General features: G+C 43.2%; 1 protein-coding gene across 1 annotated transcript in view; it reads left to right on the plus strand.

Annotated features, from left to right (window-relative positions):
* The first annotated feature begins 3,879 nt into the window (after positions 1-3,879).
* Positions 3,880-21,619, plus strand: part of LOC144688939 (ADAMTS-like protein 5) — a 118,663-nt gene continuing 100,923 nt past the window's right edge. The window contains exons 1-2 of the mRNA XM_078555992.1: positions 3,880-4,563; positions 4,930-5,002. Of these exons, the coding sequence (XP_078412118.1) occupies positions 4,532-4,563; positions 4,930-5,002 (105 nt within the window). The 5' untranslated portion in view covers positions 3,880-4,531. The remainder of the gene's footprint in view (positions 4,564-4,929; positions 5,003-21,619) is intronic.

Consider the following 21,619-nt stretch of genomic DNA (forward strand, 5'->3'; position numbering starts at 1 on the left):
ACCCCTCTTACTTTTACTTCAACTTTCTCACCCTCCTCTCTCTTGAATGATTAGCTTTGATATTCCTCTCCCCTGCTCTTGCCTCCATGCCCCGTTACCCCTCACCCCCCACCACATTGCCTGTGTGTATGGCAAGTAGAATTTCAAGGCCTCCCCTCTCCCAAATTTGATGCCAGTATACGGGCACCAGTTGCCATTCGGTAATTACTCAAACAGCCCATCTTTTTTTCGATGAGCAGGTTAGGTTTGTGTGAATGGGCTGTCCTAGCGTGGGGTTACCTGTGTACTTTTTCAGCAACAGTCTCTGTACCACAATTAGAAGTAGAACCCTGACTGATTCATCCCCTTCCTTTCCCAGGGCCACTGATCTCTCTCCCATTGTATATCTTCCATTTCCTGCCAATGTGTTCATGTCACTTGCATCTCAGTCTTTTCCATAAGAACTCTGTGTGATTTTATTGCTGAGAGGAAGATCCAGGGTGATTTAGAACACCCTTGCTTCCTATTTCTCTGTGTTACACTTCATCTTATTAAGCCTCCCAACGAAGGAAAATCTTTCTGTGAATAAAGGAACAGCCAAGTGTCAAAACGCATGGAGTGCACATGAATTTGCTGGGGATTCAGAGATTTTGAATTGTCGATGTTGAACAGAATCGCTATTTTTTTTTTCCATTCATGGGATGTTGATGTCACTGGCTAGGCCGGCGTTTATTTCCCAACCCTAACTGCCCTTGTTCAGAGGGCATTTTAAGAGTCAACCACAAGTCACATGTAGGCCAGCAGATTTCCTTCCCTAAAGGATGTTAGTGAATCAGATGGGTTTTTACAACAATGGTTATCAGCAGACTTTTAATTCCAGGTTTTCGTTGAATTCAAATTTTGCCATCTGCTGTGATGGAAATCTAACCCAGGTGCCCAGAGCATTACCCTGGGTCACTAGAATACCAGTTCAGCAACGATACTGCTATGCCACCAACTCCCCCTATTCTGTTCAATACAAAACAAACTATGAGTCAAAAATGAAGCTGATAATGAAATTAAACATCATTAAAATGCGAGGGAATCGAAAAATCTGCCCTAATTATAGGTTCTGTATGGGGTAACAAGGATTCTCCCCAAGTGTCACGGCCAATATTTAGGGTATTACTCAATCAACACCACTGAAAAAGAACAGATTGTCTAGTCATTTATTGTATTGCTGTTTGTGGGAGCTTGCTTTGCACATATTGCTGCATTTCCTATATTACAACACTGAACACAGTGCAAAGTGTCTGTAAAGTGCTTCAGGGCGCCTTCAGGTTGTGAAAGGTGCTATAAAAATGCATGTCTTTATAAAATTCTTTCTTTCTTGGACATAATCCAAATCCTATCAATCCATGGCACAGCACATTACAACATTGTAGGGCATTAGGGTGTAGCAGCAGTCTTGAGGAACTTGCATTACTTATATTTTTTTCTTAAAAGCTGCAAAATTGCCACTGAATAGGTTAAACTATTGTCATCTATTATAACAGTAGGATTTATACAACACGTTCTGTAGAAAGGGATTGCATGTAATTTGGGATATAAGGAAAGTGAAATGTGTAATGAGGCAAGAATGTGTTCACTTAGCAGCAATCTACAGTTGAAAAAGATTTGTTTTGATAATGTGATTATAGATAGAAAATGGTCTGGTGAGCGGTTGGCCGATCAAAACAATGATAACACTAGCTTGATCCCCAGATGGTCCTGAGTTAGTGACCTCAGCTAGGGGCAGTGGACAGGAGTGTCACAGCTGTCACCAGGGTTAGAGAGGGAAAAATTGGTCCCTTATAAGCTCTCCACTGACCCCTGCTGGAATGGTGTACATGTTGTATGAGCTGAAAACCTGGGTTGGCTGCAAGCTCTTCCTCACCCGTGCACTCCCCCTTTCACTTTTTCTGTGGTTAAATAGCCTGCCAACACCCACTGAACTCACCCATGAGGAAGAGGTGGATGGCCAAATCACCAGCGACCATGGAGCAACACTCAATTAACAATTAGCATGCAGAGAGGAAAGATAAGCTATTATAAAGAAAATAGAGATTTCTGATTTAGCAGAATGAATGTTCAGGTTTTTTTATTATATATATTTTGGGGTTCAGGACACCAAATTACTTCAGGATTTGCAAACTCTGATTTTAAATGCTGCAGCAAGTAATAGAAAAATAATGAAGCATGGAGGAAAAAGATGGGGTGCAAATGAGATTTCGTCTAAATATCGGAGGGAAATGGATGAATACTCATCTCAAACTGCCCCAATACAACGAATGCTTTATAAGCTTTAAATTCCTGGGCTATCAAGAAAATGGAGCCAATTAACTCACAACCCCCTTCCTCCTCCTTCTTCCCCCCTCCATCCAAGTAAATGGGAACTACAGATACATCGCCTCCCCTGCCCTGGTTACTAAAACTAACAGACTGAGATGTCTGAGTTACATACGACACCTGGCCCTCCAGAGAGCTGGGTCACAGACCTTCTGCATCAACACAACATAAATCAAATACAGGATAAACTGTAAACATAACCAAATATACACTCCACGTAAACACTAACTGCAATTGCCAGCACTCTTTAAAACTCATTTATGAGATGTGGGCGTCACTGGCTGGGCCAGCATTTGTTGCCCATCCCTAGTTGCCCACCACCACCACCTTTTCAAGGGCAATTAAGGGGTGGGCAATAAATGTTGACCCAGCCAGTGACGCCCACATCCCGTAGATGAATAAAATAAATAATATTCATAGACAGGAGGTAACTTGGGATTATGGGCTGCATGGAAACATGTCATATAATGATGGAGGAAGCCATGTACAAAGTTTAAATCCTTGCTCCCATGAATTGGCATATAATTCCTCAATTTTACAAAGATGCAGATTGTGGAGTTCTGAATAACAATTCGTCCATTGATGAAAGCACAGTTCTAAACACAGTTTTTTCCCAAAGCTTTAGGCCCTTAAAATTCTACCAACCAATAAAAGAAATCTAAACAGGACCACAATGCTTGGGGTTTGGATCTGGACGACCAATGTTGCAGGGAGCCTAGTGCCCACGGACCAAAGCGGGAATGTTAATTTGCTACGTACATCGCCTGGGTCTTATCTAGACAGCAGACAGACCTGCAGCCGCAAACTTCTACCACTATCTAGGGCTTCATAAGCTCCAGACCCTGCAGATCCCCATAACCATATCTACAACATCACCAATACACTCTGAGGCAAAGTGGGTTTATTCTGAGTTCCCATGGGCGACACACAAATGTTTCATTGGCGTTTGCTTTCAGTGCTGATTGACAATCCCAGGCTGGTTGTCTACAACAACAATTTGTATTTGAAGAGCACCTTGAACATCATAAAGCATCCCAAGGCCGGTGTGTAGGCCAGCAAGCATGGGGGTGGGCACTGGCCTCAAGATTAAGGAGGGTAGAACGTGGGAGGTCAGCCATGGTGTGCGTCGGAATAGCCACATCTGGATTTGAGGGTTTCAGCAGCAGGGGCGGGGTGGGATCAGGCGATGGAAATAAGCGGGTTTAGTGATGCCACCGACACGCGGTCAGAGGCTCATCTCGGGGTCAAATATGACACCAGGGTTGTGAGCAGTCTGGTTCAGCCTCAGACAGCTGTCTGGGAGAGAGCTGGAGTCAGTAACTAGGGAATGGAGTTTATAGCAGGGATACAAAACAATGACCTTGGTCTTCCCAATATTTAGCTAGGGGAAATTGCTGCCCATCCAGTACTGTCTATCCTGCAAACACATCCACGGATATATAAACCAGTCCGAAGGAAATGCTGTCCCTTTAAGCAAAAAACACGCCCAGTTCATGAATATGTAGTTCAGTTCTCAGGGACTGGCTCTTGCTATTTAACAAGCACTGATACATACATGAGACACCCGGAAAACAAAATCTCTTCACTTCTGGGGATTTTTAGCTGCGAGAAGTTTCAAAACTTGGCGCTAATCCTAAAGTTTTCACCATCCAGACGATCACCGATGCTTGGAATTTTTCACCTAAATGGATCCAGCAGGGATCACCTACCTGTCTATCTGTATGTGTGTGTGTGTGTGTGTTAGCTAAAAGGATCAGCACAAGTGGCCAGTAAAACACGTGTTTGCATTTCAAACGGAAAGAAACATTCTGAGAAGGATGAAACTTGCAGGAAAATTACTAGTAATTAAGGAGCGGTAGTTAAATCTTTGGAAGAGATCGCCGGGAGGGTGGTGGGTGGGGGGGGGGGGTGGGGGGAAGACTTATTAAATCACCAAGTTAAATTAGGCAAAGCTTCAAACCAGAGAGACGCGACTGGCTTTTGGCTGCACTTAATACGACTGAATATTTACAAATTCATCGCTGTCGACAGCAGAGTGTCCATCGGGAGCAGCTGAACACTGAAATCCTTGAAACCTTTGCAAGTTTGGGAATTGTCAATGCAGGCGATCGATTCGGAAGATTTGGCTAAAAATGAAGCTACGAGATGACATTCCAAGATAAGTTCTCAGACTGAGATCATTCGAATGGGATCAAGCATGCTCCTTCTGTCTTCCTGGTATGTTCACTTTGTTTAATCGCGCTCTGTCATTGTTACTGAATATGTGTCAGAGTTAACTCTCTGAAGCTTGAAAAAAATAATGCCTGTGTCCTTTCATACACATTTTTAAAAAAAAAAATAAATAAGTATTTCCTTGGGTCGTTTGGGTGTTGATGTTGCCGGACGTTTAAAGTTTGAATAATCCAGTTTATTTCATGACTGATGCTGGGATGATGCCTTGTAATATGATGGAGAAGGCAAGTTATTGTGGTCAGTGAAAGTGGCAGGGTACTGTCAGTTGCTGGGAGGGGGCTTCTGAGGTCCTTCTCTTTATTTGCCTTCTTAATGAATGTGTGTCTCTCCCCCACCCCACACTCTCTTTAGGAGATGGTACTGCTGGAAATCTTGGCTACTGGCTGGGCTGGTACTGGGATTTGGAGCTCTCTGCTGTGCTCAGGTGAGTGGCAGCACAAACTGAATCAGTGTCAGTTTATACACCTATATGCACTACACACACACACACACCCAACAGCAACAATGCTGGTAAAATACAGGTGGTGGCATAGTGGTATTGTCCCTGGTACTAGTAATTTAGAGACCTGGCGTAATTCTCTGGGGACCTGTGTTTGAATCCCACCATGACAGATGGTGAAGTTTGTATTTAATAAAAATCTGGAATTGAAAGTCCGATGATGACCATGAAACCATTGTCAATTGTTGCAATACTAATTTAGGGAAGGGAATCTACTGGCCTACATGTGACTCCAGCCCCAAAGTATGTGGTTGACTTTTAAATGCCCACTGAACAGGCAATTAGGGATGGGTAATAAATGCTGGCGATGCCTACATTCCCATGAGCAGATTTTTAAAAAATCATTCCCTGGTAATTAATGTGTTAATTTATGATTGTCCATTTCTTCTTTCTCTTGTTTTTGTTGCTGGTTCTTGAAGCGAAACTATTAGTGAGATTAAAATGGTTTCATTGGCCAATGGTTTCAATTCTGAGATTGTGTTTTTATTGTTTTGGAAGAGGGAAGTTCCTAGCATGGTGTACTTGTTAAGATAATGTGTAGTCACTGTGACACAAAATACTGTAAAACATCAACAATTTGCAGTTGTGTGTATCCCCTATGGCATATCGGATACATTTCTCTCCATATTGCCTGGTTGTTATGTGTGGAGACAGATAACCGACAACAAGCTGATACATTGGTTGGAGACCTGTAGAAATTGGATACCCCCTCCAGCTCCGTATTCATCCCTTGTATTTGAATTTACTTTTACATTAAACAGTTACTTCCATGTGTTACTGCAGTTCCTGTAACAATAGTCCGTGAATATCATAGCATATTATCCTATTCGACAAAACATCTCACATAGTGAATTATTTGTGGAGTGCAGCAAGTGTTGTGATGTAGGAAAATACTCAATGACCAACCAACATGATGCCAGACAAAGTCCCAGGAAGTGGCCAATCTGAACATCCCAACAAAAATTAAACAAGTAGCTCAACTACTTTAATTTTCAAGTGAATGAAGCCCACACTGGACCAGTTGGGATAATTCAGTTTAGAATTAAGTATCCATTTCATTTTGCCTGGTCAGTTCCTCTTTTCTTACCCCTTCCTCTGCCCCACCGAAGTGACTGTTCATCATGGGTCAGGAGGCTGATGAAACTTGGGAGTGCCTCATAGATGAGTTTAATCCTGTGCTCAGCTGGCTTCCAAATTTACCAACAAGGCAGCCAGGAGGAGAAGAGTAGGGGTCACTGGATAATAATCAGGACATCAGGGTGCTGAGGAAAACTGTTATACTCTGACTACCCTGGCTTGAGATCAGTTAACAGCACAGAGTGGCAGTCAAACCCGGCACCTTGCATTGCTCAACAACTCATCCAAACTAATGGGGAAGCTCATATTGTTGTGTTTCTGATAAATAAGATTTTTTAAAACATCAGGTGAGTTTTATATTATGATTCAAATGAGTAACTCTTCTCAAATTGCTCCCCAATACTAAAATAATAATAGAGATCTGAACACACAATCTTATATCTACATTTACGGCATCATTATAAATAAGGATGGAGTTTTCTTCCTAATATCAGAAGGATCGCCTGTCGGAGCATACAGGTATAGGTGGTGAGGTGAAGGAATGTAGTGAGGGAGACCATCACCAGGGGGCGTAATGGTAATATCACTTACTGGACTAGTAATCCAGAGGTCCAGACTAATTCTCTGGGGGGACATTAGTTCAAATCCCACCACAGCAGCTGGTGGAATTTGAATTCAATTAATAAAATCTGGAATCAAAAACTCATCTTAGTAATAGTGACTATGAAACTGCTATTGATTGTTGTAAAAACCCATCTGGTTCACTAATGCCCTTTAGGGAAGGAAATCTGCCCTCCTTACCTGGTCTGGCCTACATGTGACTCCAGACCCATGGCAATGTGGTTGACTCTTAACTGCCCTCTGAAATGGGCCCACAATTCAAGGGGCAATTAGGGGTGGGCAACAAATGCTGGCCTTGCCAGTGCTGCCCACATCCTGTGACAGAATTTTTTTTTTTTTAATTACCAATCATCCCTCATGCTTGCTGACTACATTGGAACCCAATCCACCAAAACTTCAGATTTAAACACCTCATCCTTGTGTCCAAACCTTTCCCATCTCTAAAGCCTCCTCTAGACCTATAACCCTCTGAGGTTTCCGTACTCCTCCAATTCTTGATTTTTGTACATCCCCAATTTTCTTCAATCTGCCATTAGTGGCCAATGCTTAAGATGTCCAGGCCCCAAGATATGTCATTCCCTCTCTAAACTTCACAGCTTCTCTCTCCTCCTTTAAGACGCTTGGTAAAAACCGACCTTTTTGATCAAGCATTTTCTCTCCATATTGCCTGGTTGTTATGTGTGGGGACAGATAACCAACAACAAGCTGATACATTGGTTGGAGACCTGTAGAAATTGGATATCTCTTCCAGCTCCATATTCATCCCTTGTGTTTGAATTTACTTTTACATTAAACAGTTACTTCCATTTGAGGTTTTGGTGGATCGGGCTCCAATGTAGTCAGCAGTCCTAATGGTCTCCTTCTTTGACTTGGTGTCTATTTTTGTCTGATTAAGCTCCTGTGAAGCACTTTGGGAAATTATTAATTAAGAGGAGTTACTCATTTGAATCAAAATATTACAACTCAACTGATCAATTAAAAAATCTTATTTAGCAGGAACACAACAATATCAGCTCCCCCATTAGTTTGGACAATACAAGTTGAACAATACAAGGTGCCAGGCTTGACTGCCACTCTGCGCTGTTAACTGATCTCAGGGCAGTCAGGGTATGACAGTTTTCCTCAGCGGTCTGATGTCCTGATCATTATCCACCTCTCCCCCTCCTGCCTGCCCTTGTTGGTAAGTGTACTATGTTAAATGGGCTATATAAATGCAAGCTGCTACTTTTGTTGTTTGGCAACCTGCCAGAGAGAAGCAGTGCTGGTCGAGAGTTATGTGTCAACTGTGGCGTTTACCCTGGCTTGTGTCAACAGTGCAATGAGACTTGCAAAATGGATTCTCATTATTGATTATGCTGATGAATTACATTGATTGCTTGATTGTTAGTGAAGTTTTGATCTTCATTAGAAGTACTTGCAAAGCCGAGGTGTTAGGAATCTGGGGAGTATTGTGTAGTGGTGTAGTGGTATTGTCACAGGACTAAAGCTCTAGGTACCCACTGTAATGCCTTGGGAACTGAGGTTTGAATCCTGCCACAGCAGATAGTGAAATTTGAGCTCAATTTTTTTTTAAATCTGGAATTAAAAGTTTAATGGTAACCACAAAACCATTTACAACAATTTGCCAATTGTTGTAAAAACCCATTGTTGTAAAATCTGCCATCCTGGTCTGTCCTACATATGACTGCAGCAATATGGTTGATTCTTAAATGCCCTCTGTCCACTCAGTTCTCGAGGGCAATTAGGGATGGGCAATAAATGCTGGCCCAGCTGGTGATGCCCACAACCCGTGAACAAGTAAAAGAAAAGTTGCATTGAGATCTGTGCGAGGATTGTCAGCTCCTGACAGCTGGCTGCAATCTGAAGTTAAGAGCCTCTTGATTCTCTAAGGGCAACTGTGTAAGACTTGTATGTCTTACATAGGCAACTTAACTTTTGTGTAGTTGGATGACCTTGTTTTCTTTTGTCCTGACGTGTCACATTAATCACCTGTTAACAATCACAACCACATAATAAAAGCCTCAGAACATGTCAACAACTTCTGTCCCTGCTGTGCAAAAGGCATCAGGTTCAAGTTAGAACTAAAGCTGGGGCTTTAGATTCTCCTGTTCTAATGCTTTTAGCTTGGTAATACATTGTTGGTGGCACCCAATGCAGTACTCCCGTCTCTATAGCGCGCCTCTATGGTAAAAAATGCCAGTTGCCATACTTGCTCCATGACTTATCAGGCCCAATTTGAACTCTGCATAAGTGGATGGGTTTTGAGTGAGTTAAAATCTCATCTATTGAGTTAATCCAGTGAGTAATTGAGCCACATTCATTAGAAAAGTCCCGGGTTTGATTTCTAATGTGTGCTGAGCTAGCTAAACAAGCCACTAAAGCAGTAAGGGGTGTATCCATAACCGGTCTGTGCTCCCAAATCAGCAAGGGGAAAATCTCGCTCTGCTCCCGCCCCTGATCTCTGTCATGCTTCTCCTATTGGAAGTCCAAATGTGTGGATGGATATTCAAGGATCAGGCTCAGTTTTGTCACCACCTAGTGTCAAATCGCCTCCTGTCAGTTATGGTCAAGGCTCAAACATGAATAATGCCCTTTGTGCGAAGCACTGTGACCCAAAGTAAAATTACTTGAGAGCCTGTTCACATAGCTCAGTCCCCTGATACAAGGCACTAACCTCACAGCTCTTCTGTGAACCTTCACCATTCAAATGTTTTTTTTTAAAAGATCAGACGGAAGGTGTGAACAACATGTTTCCACAGGTAGGCTCCTGGAGCTTCCACTTATGCATGTGTGAGGATCAAGACCTTTAAAAGCAAATAGCTAAGGGGTAATTTCCTGCATGCGCCACACTGTTTGGAGTAGGCAGCATTGGATGAAAGTGATCTTCGTCAGCACGGCACTTTATTTTTTAACATTGACTTATTCAGGTTGTACTGCTTTAGGTCGGGGCAAACAGCCAGTTCACAGTTAGGATGCTCCAGTGTTTATCTGAAGAGGTTGCTGTAGTCACAATGCAATAACTAGCTGTGGCCCATTGAATTAGCCAATAGCTGGGAGCATGATATTTCGCAACAAATCTGGTGAATTTCTACACTTGCCCAATGTGTTTGCTGCCATGGGTTCCACAGTGGTGCATGAAAGAATCCACAGATGATGAAAATGGTAGTTTCTGAATAATAACAAGTCACTCGCCTTCCCTGTGGAGCTGTCATTTATTCAGTTCACCAAGGCTATATAACCCCAAGTGTAATCAGTTTATGGTTATGCCACATAGTTTACTGTAAGCTTCTCCAGAATGTGTCATTTTTGAAGGTATTTGCAAATGGCAATGTGTCCTCCCCCCCTCTCCATTCTGTGCTGCGCTGTGAGAGGTGAAGTTTGAACTTACATACTGGAATGTTGGTGTGTAAAATACTTTCCTTTTTTCGGGAATTGGTTCCTAGACGTAAGATGGTGAGTTCTCACTATCAATTTCATGCTGTGGTAAATGTCTGTGGTAAAACCACTGCCTCAGGTTACCACTAGCTTGTTGGGTAAGTGTACAGTGGTACTCAGCCACACGGAGCAGAAGAGCCCTGGGTTTGGTGCAGTGTGTGAAGAGATAGCTCTGACACCAGCCCAGGCAGTATTTAGGCTGCTTTCACTGGGCTCAGTGTTCCTAAGCTATTAAGTGTATATGGTGGGGGTTGCGACGGGGAGGAATAGTTCAATACCTGCTGGAAAGTTCATGCTGGACATAATGGAAGCACAACATTGCGCTTGATACTGATGCTCTCCAGAACCACATAGCCTGCCATCATTCACTATCGAAACTTAACAAGAAAGACTATGTAAAAATTGAAAGGGGAAACAGGTTGTTTGGCACAACCAATCCATGTTGATGTTTATCCTTCACACTAGCAGCAGTCACAATCACTCGTACCTGCCCTAACCCCGAATATCCTGATAAAAGCAAAATACTGCGGATGCTGGAAATCTGAAACTAAAACAGAAAATGCTGGAAAATCTCAGCAGGTCTAACAGCATCTGTAGAGAGAAAAACATAGTTAACATTTTGAGTCCGTATGACTCTTCTTCAGAGCTAAAGTAAAAATGTGATTAAATTTATACTGTTTAAGGGAGAGTGGAGCAGGTGAAGCTGGATAGAATGCCAGCGATAGGTGGGGGCAAAGGAGAAATTGACAAAGATGTCATCAACAAAAGAACAAAGGGGTGTTAATGGTACTGGTACTGGCTAAAGGAGGTGCTGTTGGTGGCATTAAGGTAAGAAAGCAGAATGTAATAATAGTAGGATAAGAGCAAACACTCTGGAAAGAACATGAACAAGTGACAGATGGCCCTTGTGAGGGTGGGGTGGGGGGAGGGGATTGTGGTGGGAAAAAAGATCGAAAATAGGATAAAAGGTGGGGATAGAACAATGAATAAACATGAAAAAATAAATAAATGGATAAAAAATAAAAATTAAAAAATAAAAATGAATATTGAAAAAAAGGGATAAAAAAGGGTTGAGGATGGAGGAGAGAGTTCATGGTCTGAAGTTGTTGAACTCAATGTTAAGTGCCAAATATCTTGATTTCTCTTGTCTTTCATCCACGTACCTCACCTATTCTTAAATGCTGATGTGGTCTTGGCTTCAACTGTTCTAACTCTAGTTGTGCATTGCACAACTTCAAACCCACTGCGCTGAAATGATTCTCATGCTCTCTGTCTCAAAGGTCTTCCATTTAATCTTTCATCTGGGCCAGTGGAATTGTACAATTAATAATTACTTACCTCTCCCTCTTTATCACCCCTTTGCTCCTTTTTCACCTTCAAAAGATGGACTGTCCAGTCAAACAGACAAGTGGCTTTGGTTATAGCCAATCATTTTTTAGGGGCATTGGGGAGTATTCAGTAAGTTCCTGGTAAAAGCTGAAGATAAATCACCTACCTCCCAAAATTAAACCAAAAAAGATATGTACTATATTTGGCTTTGCATGTCAGTCAGAGAATGTCCACTCCAGATGAGAAACTTCTGCCTCAATTTCTTTGGTGAATTTTCTGGTTTTCAGTGTGACTGTGCATGCACTGGAGAATGGAAAGCTTGCCAATTTTGAAACCCAGTGACAGCATCAAGCACTCCCAGGGCATAAATGCAAAGTAAAGCTCCCTCTAACTTTGTTCCGACAGTCTACCTCAGTCCTGAAACAGCCGAACGTGTGAAATTGCCTCTTTAAGTTTTGTGATTTTCCCCAAGAGCAAACTGGAATCATATTTTACTTGAGTGAAAAATTGCAAGCAGAGCACAGTCAGTGTCATAAACTAAAACGTCAAATGAGTCTGTGTAGCAATAACACTTCAGTTAGATAAACACTGAGGTGCATATCGGCTCAATCCAAAGGAACTATTCCAAGTGAACTCCCCCAGTTCTATTGTTAAATGTTGCTGTTGAGCAGTTGATGCCAGAGTTCTGCCAATTGCCTATTTCAATAAACTAATCCCTTTAGTTACTCACTGTAAAAAAGTTCCTTGAATAGTCAGCCAATTTGTCAGAATTCCTCACAGTTTCCAGATTGGCACTTAAAGGGCGATAAATTCAAAACTAATCCACAGAACCAGTATTTCCATGAGCGAGTGGGCAATCTGAGGAGCACGCTCCTTAGGAAGATGGAGGGAGCAATTAGTATTGATTCATTCAAATGCCAATTAGAGAGACTTCTTTCAAAAATAATATTTGGGACACAGTATGAGTAACCTGAGACATGATATGGTAAGTCACAGAATCACAGAAAGTTTACGGCATGGAAAGAGGCCATTTGGCTCATCATGTCCGTGCTAGCCAATAAAACGAGCCACCCAGCCTAATCCCACTTCCTTTCCTTATCTCCATTCTAATCTTTCTACCAGTCACTTTAAAACTATGCCCCATAGTCACTGAACTTTCTGCTAAAGTAAATAGGACCTTCCCATCCACGCCATCCAGGCCCCTCACAATTTTGCACATCTCAAACAAATCTCCCCTCAAGATCTCCTCTGCTCCAAGGAGAACCACCCCAGCCAATCCAACCTTTCCTCATAGCTGGATTTTTCCAGTTCTGGCAACATCCTGATAACTCTCCTCTGTACTGTCTCCAGTGCAATTACATTCTTCCTGTAATGAGGTGACCACAACTGCACAGTTCTGAAGTTGTGATCTAACTAATGATTAATATAGTTCCAGTAATTAGTCAACAACTCCATTATCAGGTCATATTAGGATGTTAGGTGCATTTGACACCTCCAAACTCCTTTAACCACTCTCCACTATCACTCACTGGCAGAACCCCCCAACCACCCTTCACTATCACTCCAGACCCCTCCAACCACCCTTCACTATCACACCATACTCCTCCAACTGCACTCCACTATCACTCCAAACTCCTCCAACCACACTCCACTATCACTCCAGACCCCTCCAACCACCCTTCACTATCACTCCAAACTCCTCCAACAACCCTTCACTATCACTCCAAACTCCTCCAACCACACTCCACTATCACTCCAAACTCCTCCAACTGCACTCCACTATCACTCCAAACTCCTCCAACAACCCTTCACTATCACTCCAAGCTCCTATAACCACATTTCACTATCACTCCAAACTCCTCCAACTGCACTCCACCATCACTCCAAACTCCTCCAACAACCCTTCACTATCACTCCAAACTCTTCCAACTGCACTCCATTATCACTCCAAACTCTAACCAACCTTCACTATCACTCCAAACTCCTCTAACCACCCTTCACTATCACTCCAAACTCCTCCAACTGCACTCCACCATCACTCCAAACTCCTCCAACAACCCTTCACTATCACTCCAAACTCTTCCAATTGCACTCCATTATCACTCCAAACTCTAACCACCCTTTCATATCACTCCAAACTCCTCTAACCACATTTCACTATCACTCCAAACTCCTCTAACTACCCCTCGCTATCACTCCAAACTCCTCCAACCACCCTTCACTATCACTCCAAAGTCCTCCAACTGCACTCCACTATCACTCCAAACTCCTCCAACTACCCTTTGCTATCCCTCCAAACTCCTCTAACCACCCTTCACTATCACTCCAAACTCCTCCAACTCTAACTACCCTTCGCTATCACTCCAAACTCCTCCAACCACATTTCACTATCACTACAAAGTCCTCCAACTGCACTCCACTATCACTCCAAACTCCTCCAACCACATTTCACTATCACTCCAAAGTCCTCCAACTGCACTTCACTATCACTCCAGACCCCTCCAACCACCCTTCACTACCACTCCAAACTCCTCCAACCACATTTCACTATCACTCCACACTCCTCCATCTGCACTCCACCGTCACTCCAAACTCATCCAAGCACCCTTCACTACAGCTCCAAACACATCCAACTGCACTTCACTATCACTCCATACTCCTCCAACCACACTCCACAGTCACTCCAACCTCCCCCGAACACATTCCAAAGTCCTCCAACTGCACTCCATTATCACTCCAAACTCTAACCACCCTTCACTATCACTCCAAACTCCTCCAACTGCAGTCCATTATCACTTCAAACTCCCCAACCACCCTTCACTATCACTCCAACCTCCCCAACCGCACTTCACTATTACTCCAAACTCCTCAAACTGCACTCCACTATCAATACAACCTGCTCTAGACACACTCCACTCTCAACCCAATTTCCTCCAGCCATGCTGCACTCAATCTCTCCAACCTCCTCCAAACATTCACTATTTCTCCAACCTCCTCCAGTGATGCTACACTCTATCTTGTCCACCTCCTCAAGCCGCTCTCCACTTTCTCTCCAGCCTCTTCCAGCCCTTGTCCTTATCTCCCCCGAAACCTCCGTCCATCTTCTCACTCTGAGCTGCTAAATATTTTACACTCCATGAATGGAAAATCCCTTGGTCACCCTTTGTGTACTCTCTAGAACTCTACACCTAAATCTCTCTGCCTTAGGACATCTCTTCCCAACTTTAAAACCCTTCCTAAAACCGATCACTTCAGCTGCAACTTTGGCCATATTCCCACCTCCCATAATTTCCCACCCATTCTAATCTGACCCCAGTACCTCGGGACATTTTACTGCATTAAAGGTTCTATATAAATATAAGTTGTTATTGCTATAGTATCAATTACTATAGTAACATGCTGCATTGTCAGGCTGGCCATAAGCTAACAGCAATAAAATCAACGATGCAAGTTTGCTCTGGTTTAAGCACCCTAGGGCTCAGGTGAGTGTTTAACTTCAGAGTGCCAGTCCAAACAGCGATGTGATCATGCTTCAGTAACATTCTAGTCCCTATATTTAATGGAACTGTGCTCCACAGATATTTAGAAACATAGAAAATAGGAGCAGAGCAGCCTATTCGGCCCTTGGAGCCAGCTCCGCCATTCATCATGATCATGGCTGATCATCCAACTCAATAGCCTGCTCCCACTTTCTCCCCATATCCTTTGATCCCTTTCGCCCCAAAAGCTGTATCTAACTCCTTCTTGAAAACATACAATGTTTTGGCCTCATCTACTTTGTGTGGTAGCGAATTCCACAGGCTCACCACTCCCTGGGTGAAGAAATTTCTCCTCATCTCAGTCCCAAATGGTCTACCCCGTATCCTCAGACTGTGACCCCTGGTCCCCCGCTGTCAGGAACATCCTTCTTGCATTTACCCTGTCTAGTCCTGTTAGAATTTTGTAGGTTTCTATGAGATCCCCCCTCATTCTTCTGAACTCCAGCGAATATAATCCTAATCGACTCAATCTCTCCTCATATGTCAGTCCCGCCATCCCAGAAATCAGTCTGATAAACCTTCGCTGCACTCCCTCTACAGCAAGAACATCCTTCCTCAGATAAGGAGACCAAAATTGCACACAATATTCCAGATGTGGTCTCACCAAGGCCCTGTATAAATGCAGCAAGACATCCTTGCTCCTGTACTCAAATCCTCTCATTATGAAGGCCAACATACCATTTGCCTTCTTTACCACCTGCTGCACCTGCATGCTTACCTTCAACGACTGGTATACGAGGGCACCCAGGTCTCGTTGGACATTCCCCTCTCTCAATTTATAGCCATTCAGATAATAATCTGCCTTCCTGTTTTTGCTACCAAAATGAATAACCTCACATTTATCCACATTATATTGCATCTGCCATGCATTTGCCCACTCACTCAGCTTGTCCAAATCACACTGAAGCATCTCTGCATCCTTCTCACAGCTCACCCTCCCAACCAGCTTTATGTCATCTGCAAATCTGGAGATATTACATTAATTCCCTCATCTAAATCATTAATATATATTGTGAATAGCTGGGATCCCACTACCGATCCCTGCAGTACCCCACTAGTCACTGCCTGCCATTCGGAAAAAGACCCCTTTATTCCTACTCTTTGTTTCCTGTCTGTCAGCCAGTTTTCTATCCATCTCTATACACTGCCCCCAATCCCATGCGCTTTAATTTTACACACTAATCTCTTATGTGGGACTTTGTCGAAAGCCTTCTGAAAGTCCAAATAAACCACATCCACTGGTTCCCCCTCATCAACTCTACTAGTTACATCCACAAAAAATTCCAGTAGATTTGTCAAGCATGATTTCCCTTTTGTAAATTCATGCCGACTATCCAATTCTGCCACTGTTTTCCAAGTGCTCAGCTATTAAATCTTTTATAATGAACTCTAGAATTTTCCCCACTACCGACGTCAGGCTGACTGGTCTATAATTCCCTGTTTTCTCTCTACCTCCTTTTTAAATAGTGGGGTTACATTAGCTACCCTCCAATCTGTAGGAACAGTTTCAGAGTCTATAGAATCTCAAAAGATGACTACCACTGCATCCACTATTTCTAGGGCCGCTTCCTTAAGTACTCTGGGATGTAGATTATCAGGCCCTGGGGATTTATCAGCCTTCAATCCCATCAATTTCCCCAACACCATTTCCCTACTAATACTGATTTCTTTCAGTACCTCCCTCTCACTAAACCCTGTGTTCCCCAACATTTCTGGTATGTTATTTGTGTCCTCCTTTGTGAAGACAGAACCAAAGTATGTATTTAGTTTGTCAGCCATTTCTTTGTTCCCCATTATAAATTCCCCTGTTTCTGACTGTAAGGGACCTACATTTGTCTTCACCAATCTTTTTCTCTTCACATACCTACTTTTACAGTCAATTTTTATGTTCCCCGCAAGCTTACTCTCGTATTCTATTTTCCTCTTCTTAATCAATCCCTTGGTCCTCCTTTGTTGAATTCTAAACTGCTCCCGATCCTCAGGTCTGTTGTTTTTTCTGGCCAATTTGTATGCCTCTTCCTTGAATCTAATACTATCTCTAATTTTCCTTGTAAGACATAGTTTGGCCACCTTTCCTGTTTTACTTTTGTGCCAGACAGGAATAAACAATTATTGCAGTTCACCCATGGGCTCCTTGAATGTTTGCCATTGCCTATGCACCATCATCCCTTTAAGTAAGGTTTCCCAATCCATCATAGCCAACCCGTGCATCGTATCATTGTAGTTTCCTTTATTAATATTCAGGACCCTAGTCTCAGAATCAACTACGTCACTCTCCATCTTGATGAAGAATTCTATCATATTATGGTCACTCATCCCCAAGGGGCCTCGCACAACTAGATTGCCAATTATTCCTTTCTCATTACACAATACCCAGTCTAGGATGGCCTGCTCTCTAGTTGGCTCCTCAATGTATTGGTCCAGAAAACCATCCCGTATACATTCCAGGAATTCCTCCTCCACGGTATTGTTACTAATTTGATTTGCCCAATCTATATGCAGATTAAAGTCACCCATAATTACAGATGTTCCTTTATTGCATGCATCTCTAATTTCCTGTTTAATACCATTCCCAACATCACCACTACAGTTTGGGGTCTATATACAACCCCCAATAATGTTTTTTTCCTCTTAGCATTTCTTAGTTCTACCCATACAGATTCCACATAGTCAGAGCTAATGTCTTTCCTCACTATTGCGTTAATTTCCTCTATAACCAGCAATGCAACTCCACCGCCTTTTCCTTTTTGTCTGTCCTTCCTAAATACTGAATACCCTGGATGTTCAGTTCCCATCCCTGGTCACCCTGCAGCCAGGTCTCCATAATCCCGACTATATCATACCTGTTTACATCTATCTGCACGGTTAATTCATCCACTTTATTGGGAATGCTCCTTGCGTTTCTTAAGGCTTGTCTTTCTAACAGTATTTGTCCCGTTCCCACTATATTTCACTGAGGCCCTGTTTGATTCTGGCCCTTGAATTCTCTGCCTATCACTTTTCTTATTTCCCTTTCTGTCTTTTGTTCTTGTCCTTGATTTCCCCTCCTCTGACTCCTCGCAAAAGTTCCCATCCCCCTGCCATTTTAGTTTAAACCCTCCCCAACCACTCTAGCAAATATTCCCCCTAGGACACCAGTCCTGGTCCTGCCCGGGTGTAACCCGTCCAGTTTGTACTAGTCCCACCTCCCCCAGAACAGGTCCCAATGTCCCAGGAATCTGAAACCCTCCCCGTCACACCATCTCTTCAGCCACACGTTCATCCGATATATCCTGCGATGTCTACTCTCACTAGCACGTGGCACTGGTAGCAATCCTGAGATCACTACCTTTGAGATCCTACTTTTCAACTTACTTCCTAACTCCCTATATTCTGCTTTTAGTACCTCATCCCTTTTTTGACCTATGTCGTTTGCTCCAATGTGTACCACGACAACTGGCTGTTCACCTTCCCCCTTCAGAATGTCCTCTAGCTGCTCTGAGACATCCTTGACCCTAGGACCAGGGAGGCAACATACCATCTTGGAGTTTCATTTGTGGCCACAGAAACATCTATCTATTCCCCTTGCAATTGAATCCCCTATAACTATTGCATTCCTACACTTTTTACTCCTCCACTGTGCCGCACAGCCAACCATGGTGCAACAAACTTGGCTGTTGCTGCTTTCCCCTGAGACGCCATTCCCCCCAACAGTATCCAAAGTGGTATATCTGTTTTGCAGGGGAATAGCAAGAGCAGATTCCTGCACTGCCTGCCTAGCCCTCTTATTCTGCCTGGTGGTCACCCTTCCTGCCTGTGGACTCTTAGTCTGCGGTGTGACCACCTCTCTATATGTGCTCTCTGCCTTGCGGGTACTCCACAGTGTCCCCAGCTGCTGCTCCAGCTCCAAAACCTGGGGCTTCCAGGAGCTGCAGCTGGGGACACTTCCCACACACATGCTGGCCCTGGGCACTGGAAATGTTCTCACCTTCCCACATAGAGCAGGAGGAGCACACCACGGCTTTGAGCTCTCCTGCCATGACTTACCCCTTTAAATTAAACTAAACCTTTTGGAAGATACCTAATATCAAATAATACCTATTACTCTAGGGCCCTTTTTCCCTGCTCCTTGTTGTTACAGAATATAGCCCTTATAAACGATGAACCACAAAATAAGACCTTAAAAACTATAAGCGAAACAAGTAGTAAATACTTACCCGACTGTACTCACAGTACACAATGGATCATCTCGTTCCCTCCTCACCGAACTCCCTCAGTCACCAAACCCCAAATTAAGCACTCTACTGCAGCCTAAAGCAGCACTCCAGTGCAGACAAAGTCAGCACTGTAAGATGGCCTGTTTTTATACCCTCTGAATCTAGCCTCTGAAAACCTGTTTAAGCCAGTTATCTAATTAACTAGTTGTAACTGCAAGCAGAGCCGGTATAAACCCTGTTTTAAAGCTGGCCTAAAACTCGCCTTTTTCCAACCCAAACAGCAACTTTTAGTTAATTACTAAATTAAAAAAAGACTAGACTTTAGATAGAAATTAACCCTTAAATTCCCCCAGTCACCAAACTCCAACTTAAGCACTCTACTGCAGCCCAAAGCAGCACTCCAGTACAGACAAGTCCATTTAGTGAGTGTTTACAGGGGTATGACCCCCTTTGCCATAGGGATGCTTTCTATGAGGGAAGACAAGGAGAATTTTTTTTACTCCGTGGATTGTAATGTGGAAAGCATTGCCTGAAAGGGCGGTGGAAGCAGATTCAATATCAGCTTTCAAAAGGGAGTTGGATAAATACTTGAAAAGGAAATATTTGCAGGGTTATGAGGAAAATGAAGGGGAGTGGGATTAATGGGATAACTCTTTCAACAAACTGACACAGGCTTCATGGGCTGAATGGCATCCCTCTGCGCTGTACAACTTTATGATTCTACATCAAGGGCGTATCTTATTCTAGCTCAAAAGCTCTGTTTTTAATGAGCTCCAAAGGAAAATTAAGAATATTCATCCATGGAGGATGATGAACTCCTTCCACCATTTAAGATATGTCGATATCCTGCGAGGTCCCCTGTCAGAGCCAGAAATCTTGTGCAGTCCTCGGCCGCTGAACACTAACCCAGATAATCCAATGAATCATACTTGATCAAAGCAAGGGCGAGCTCCATGTGCTCTCAATAGTATCAGATGCCATGGCAGAGGATTACGCACAATAGTCCAAACTGGGGTTCAGCTAATGAATAAAATGCTCAGACTTTGCACTCATGATTTATAGCCCCAGCGTGATCTCTTTTGTTTAGATTTCTGCCTTGAGAGTCACACCCAAATGGCCAATGTCTTCCAGTGGAATTGGTTGCTTTCTGCTGGTGCCCTCAATAGCATGCTGTGCACCAGAAGCAGTGGCATGTAGTATTTTCCAAATGCCACTGTTGACCTCACAAATTGGCTCCTTTAGACCAACGTTGAATAAGATTTATTAGGACCAACATTAACCTTCGGCAGACATTGGGTGGGTGTCGGGCAGGGGAATTGTACAGCCACGCCTACTGTACTCAGTGAGGGGCCCTGGCCATTTTCACCAACAAATTGTAACCAGTACCAGTCTCCAGAAGGTGTCACAGCTCCCAAACAATTTTGTAAATGCTACCGTGGTTTTTGTTTTGTTAGTCTTCCTCACGATTTGAATAAGCTAAAATTACTGTCCTAAGTCCTGTTCCACTTCTCTGCGTTCAAAATCAAGAATCATCACGCCATTTCCTACTCTAGCTCATTCTTCATCCAAGCTAAAAAACTCTTTAGCTCCTTCAGATTTCTCTTCATCCGGTAATGTACAGCTTTCTAAAACTCAAGCTTGCTGTTACCTCAACACCATACCCTGCTTTATCTCACCTTCTGCCCATTCTTTTCAATCTCAGTGTTCTGTGTTCTGCCGTTGGTCTAAGTTTCCCAGTAATAAAAAAAAACAGAGCATAACCGTGAATACTCTGTGACACACCATTGCTTTTGATGGACATGGACCCTGACAATCTCCACCCGCTCCCACAGTATGTCATTCAAATAAGCCCTTCGCTAAAAATTGCTTTCACAACAACACATTTAAAATGTTTGAGAGACTTAAGGCAGTCTTTGGATTTTATTAAAGCTATCCCGTCCTCCAGCCATGGATTGCTTGAATGCTTAATCTCAGAGTCACACTTGGCTAATTTAGGATTTCGGACGACATTTCTTTTGATAGCCGTTTACACTTTTCAACTGGAGATTGAACTCTGCAACTGTGCTTTCTGTTCACCAATGCCCCTGGGCTCCTGCCAATCAACTCACCATGAACCAGGGACAAGGAGAAGAGATCAGCAAGCGACTGACAGGCTTCACGCTGCAGTGCAGGGTCCCTGGCAAAACGAGTGCATTCAAATTGAAATCAGTCGGGCTCCCACCATCACTGTATTCTTTAAACAAACTGAGAGGGCGATAATAGATGGTAAAGCTGTGTTTGTTTTTCTGCTCATAAAACGTTGCGTGAATAGGAGGGGTTACTGAGCGCTAGCATGAGAGGGAACC

Source organism: Cetorhinus maximus, chromosome 13 (genome assembly GCF_964194155.1).
Source record: "Cetorhinus maximus chromosome 13, sCetMax3.hap1.1, whole genome shotgun sequence".
In the NCBI taxonomy this organism is placed as follows: domain Eukaryota; kingdom Metazoa; phylum Chordata; class Chondrichthyes; order Lamniformes; family Cetorhinidae; genus Cetorhinus; species Cetorhinus maximus.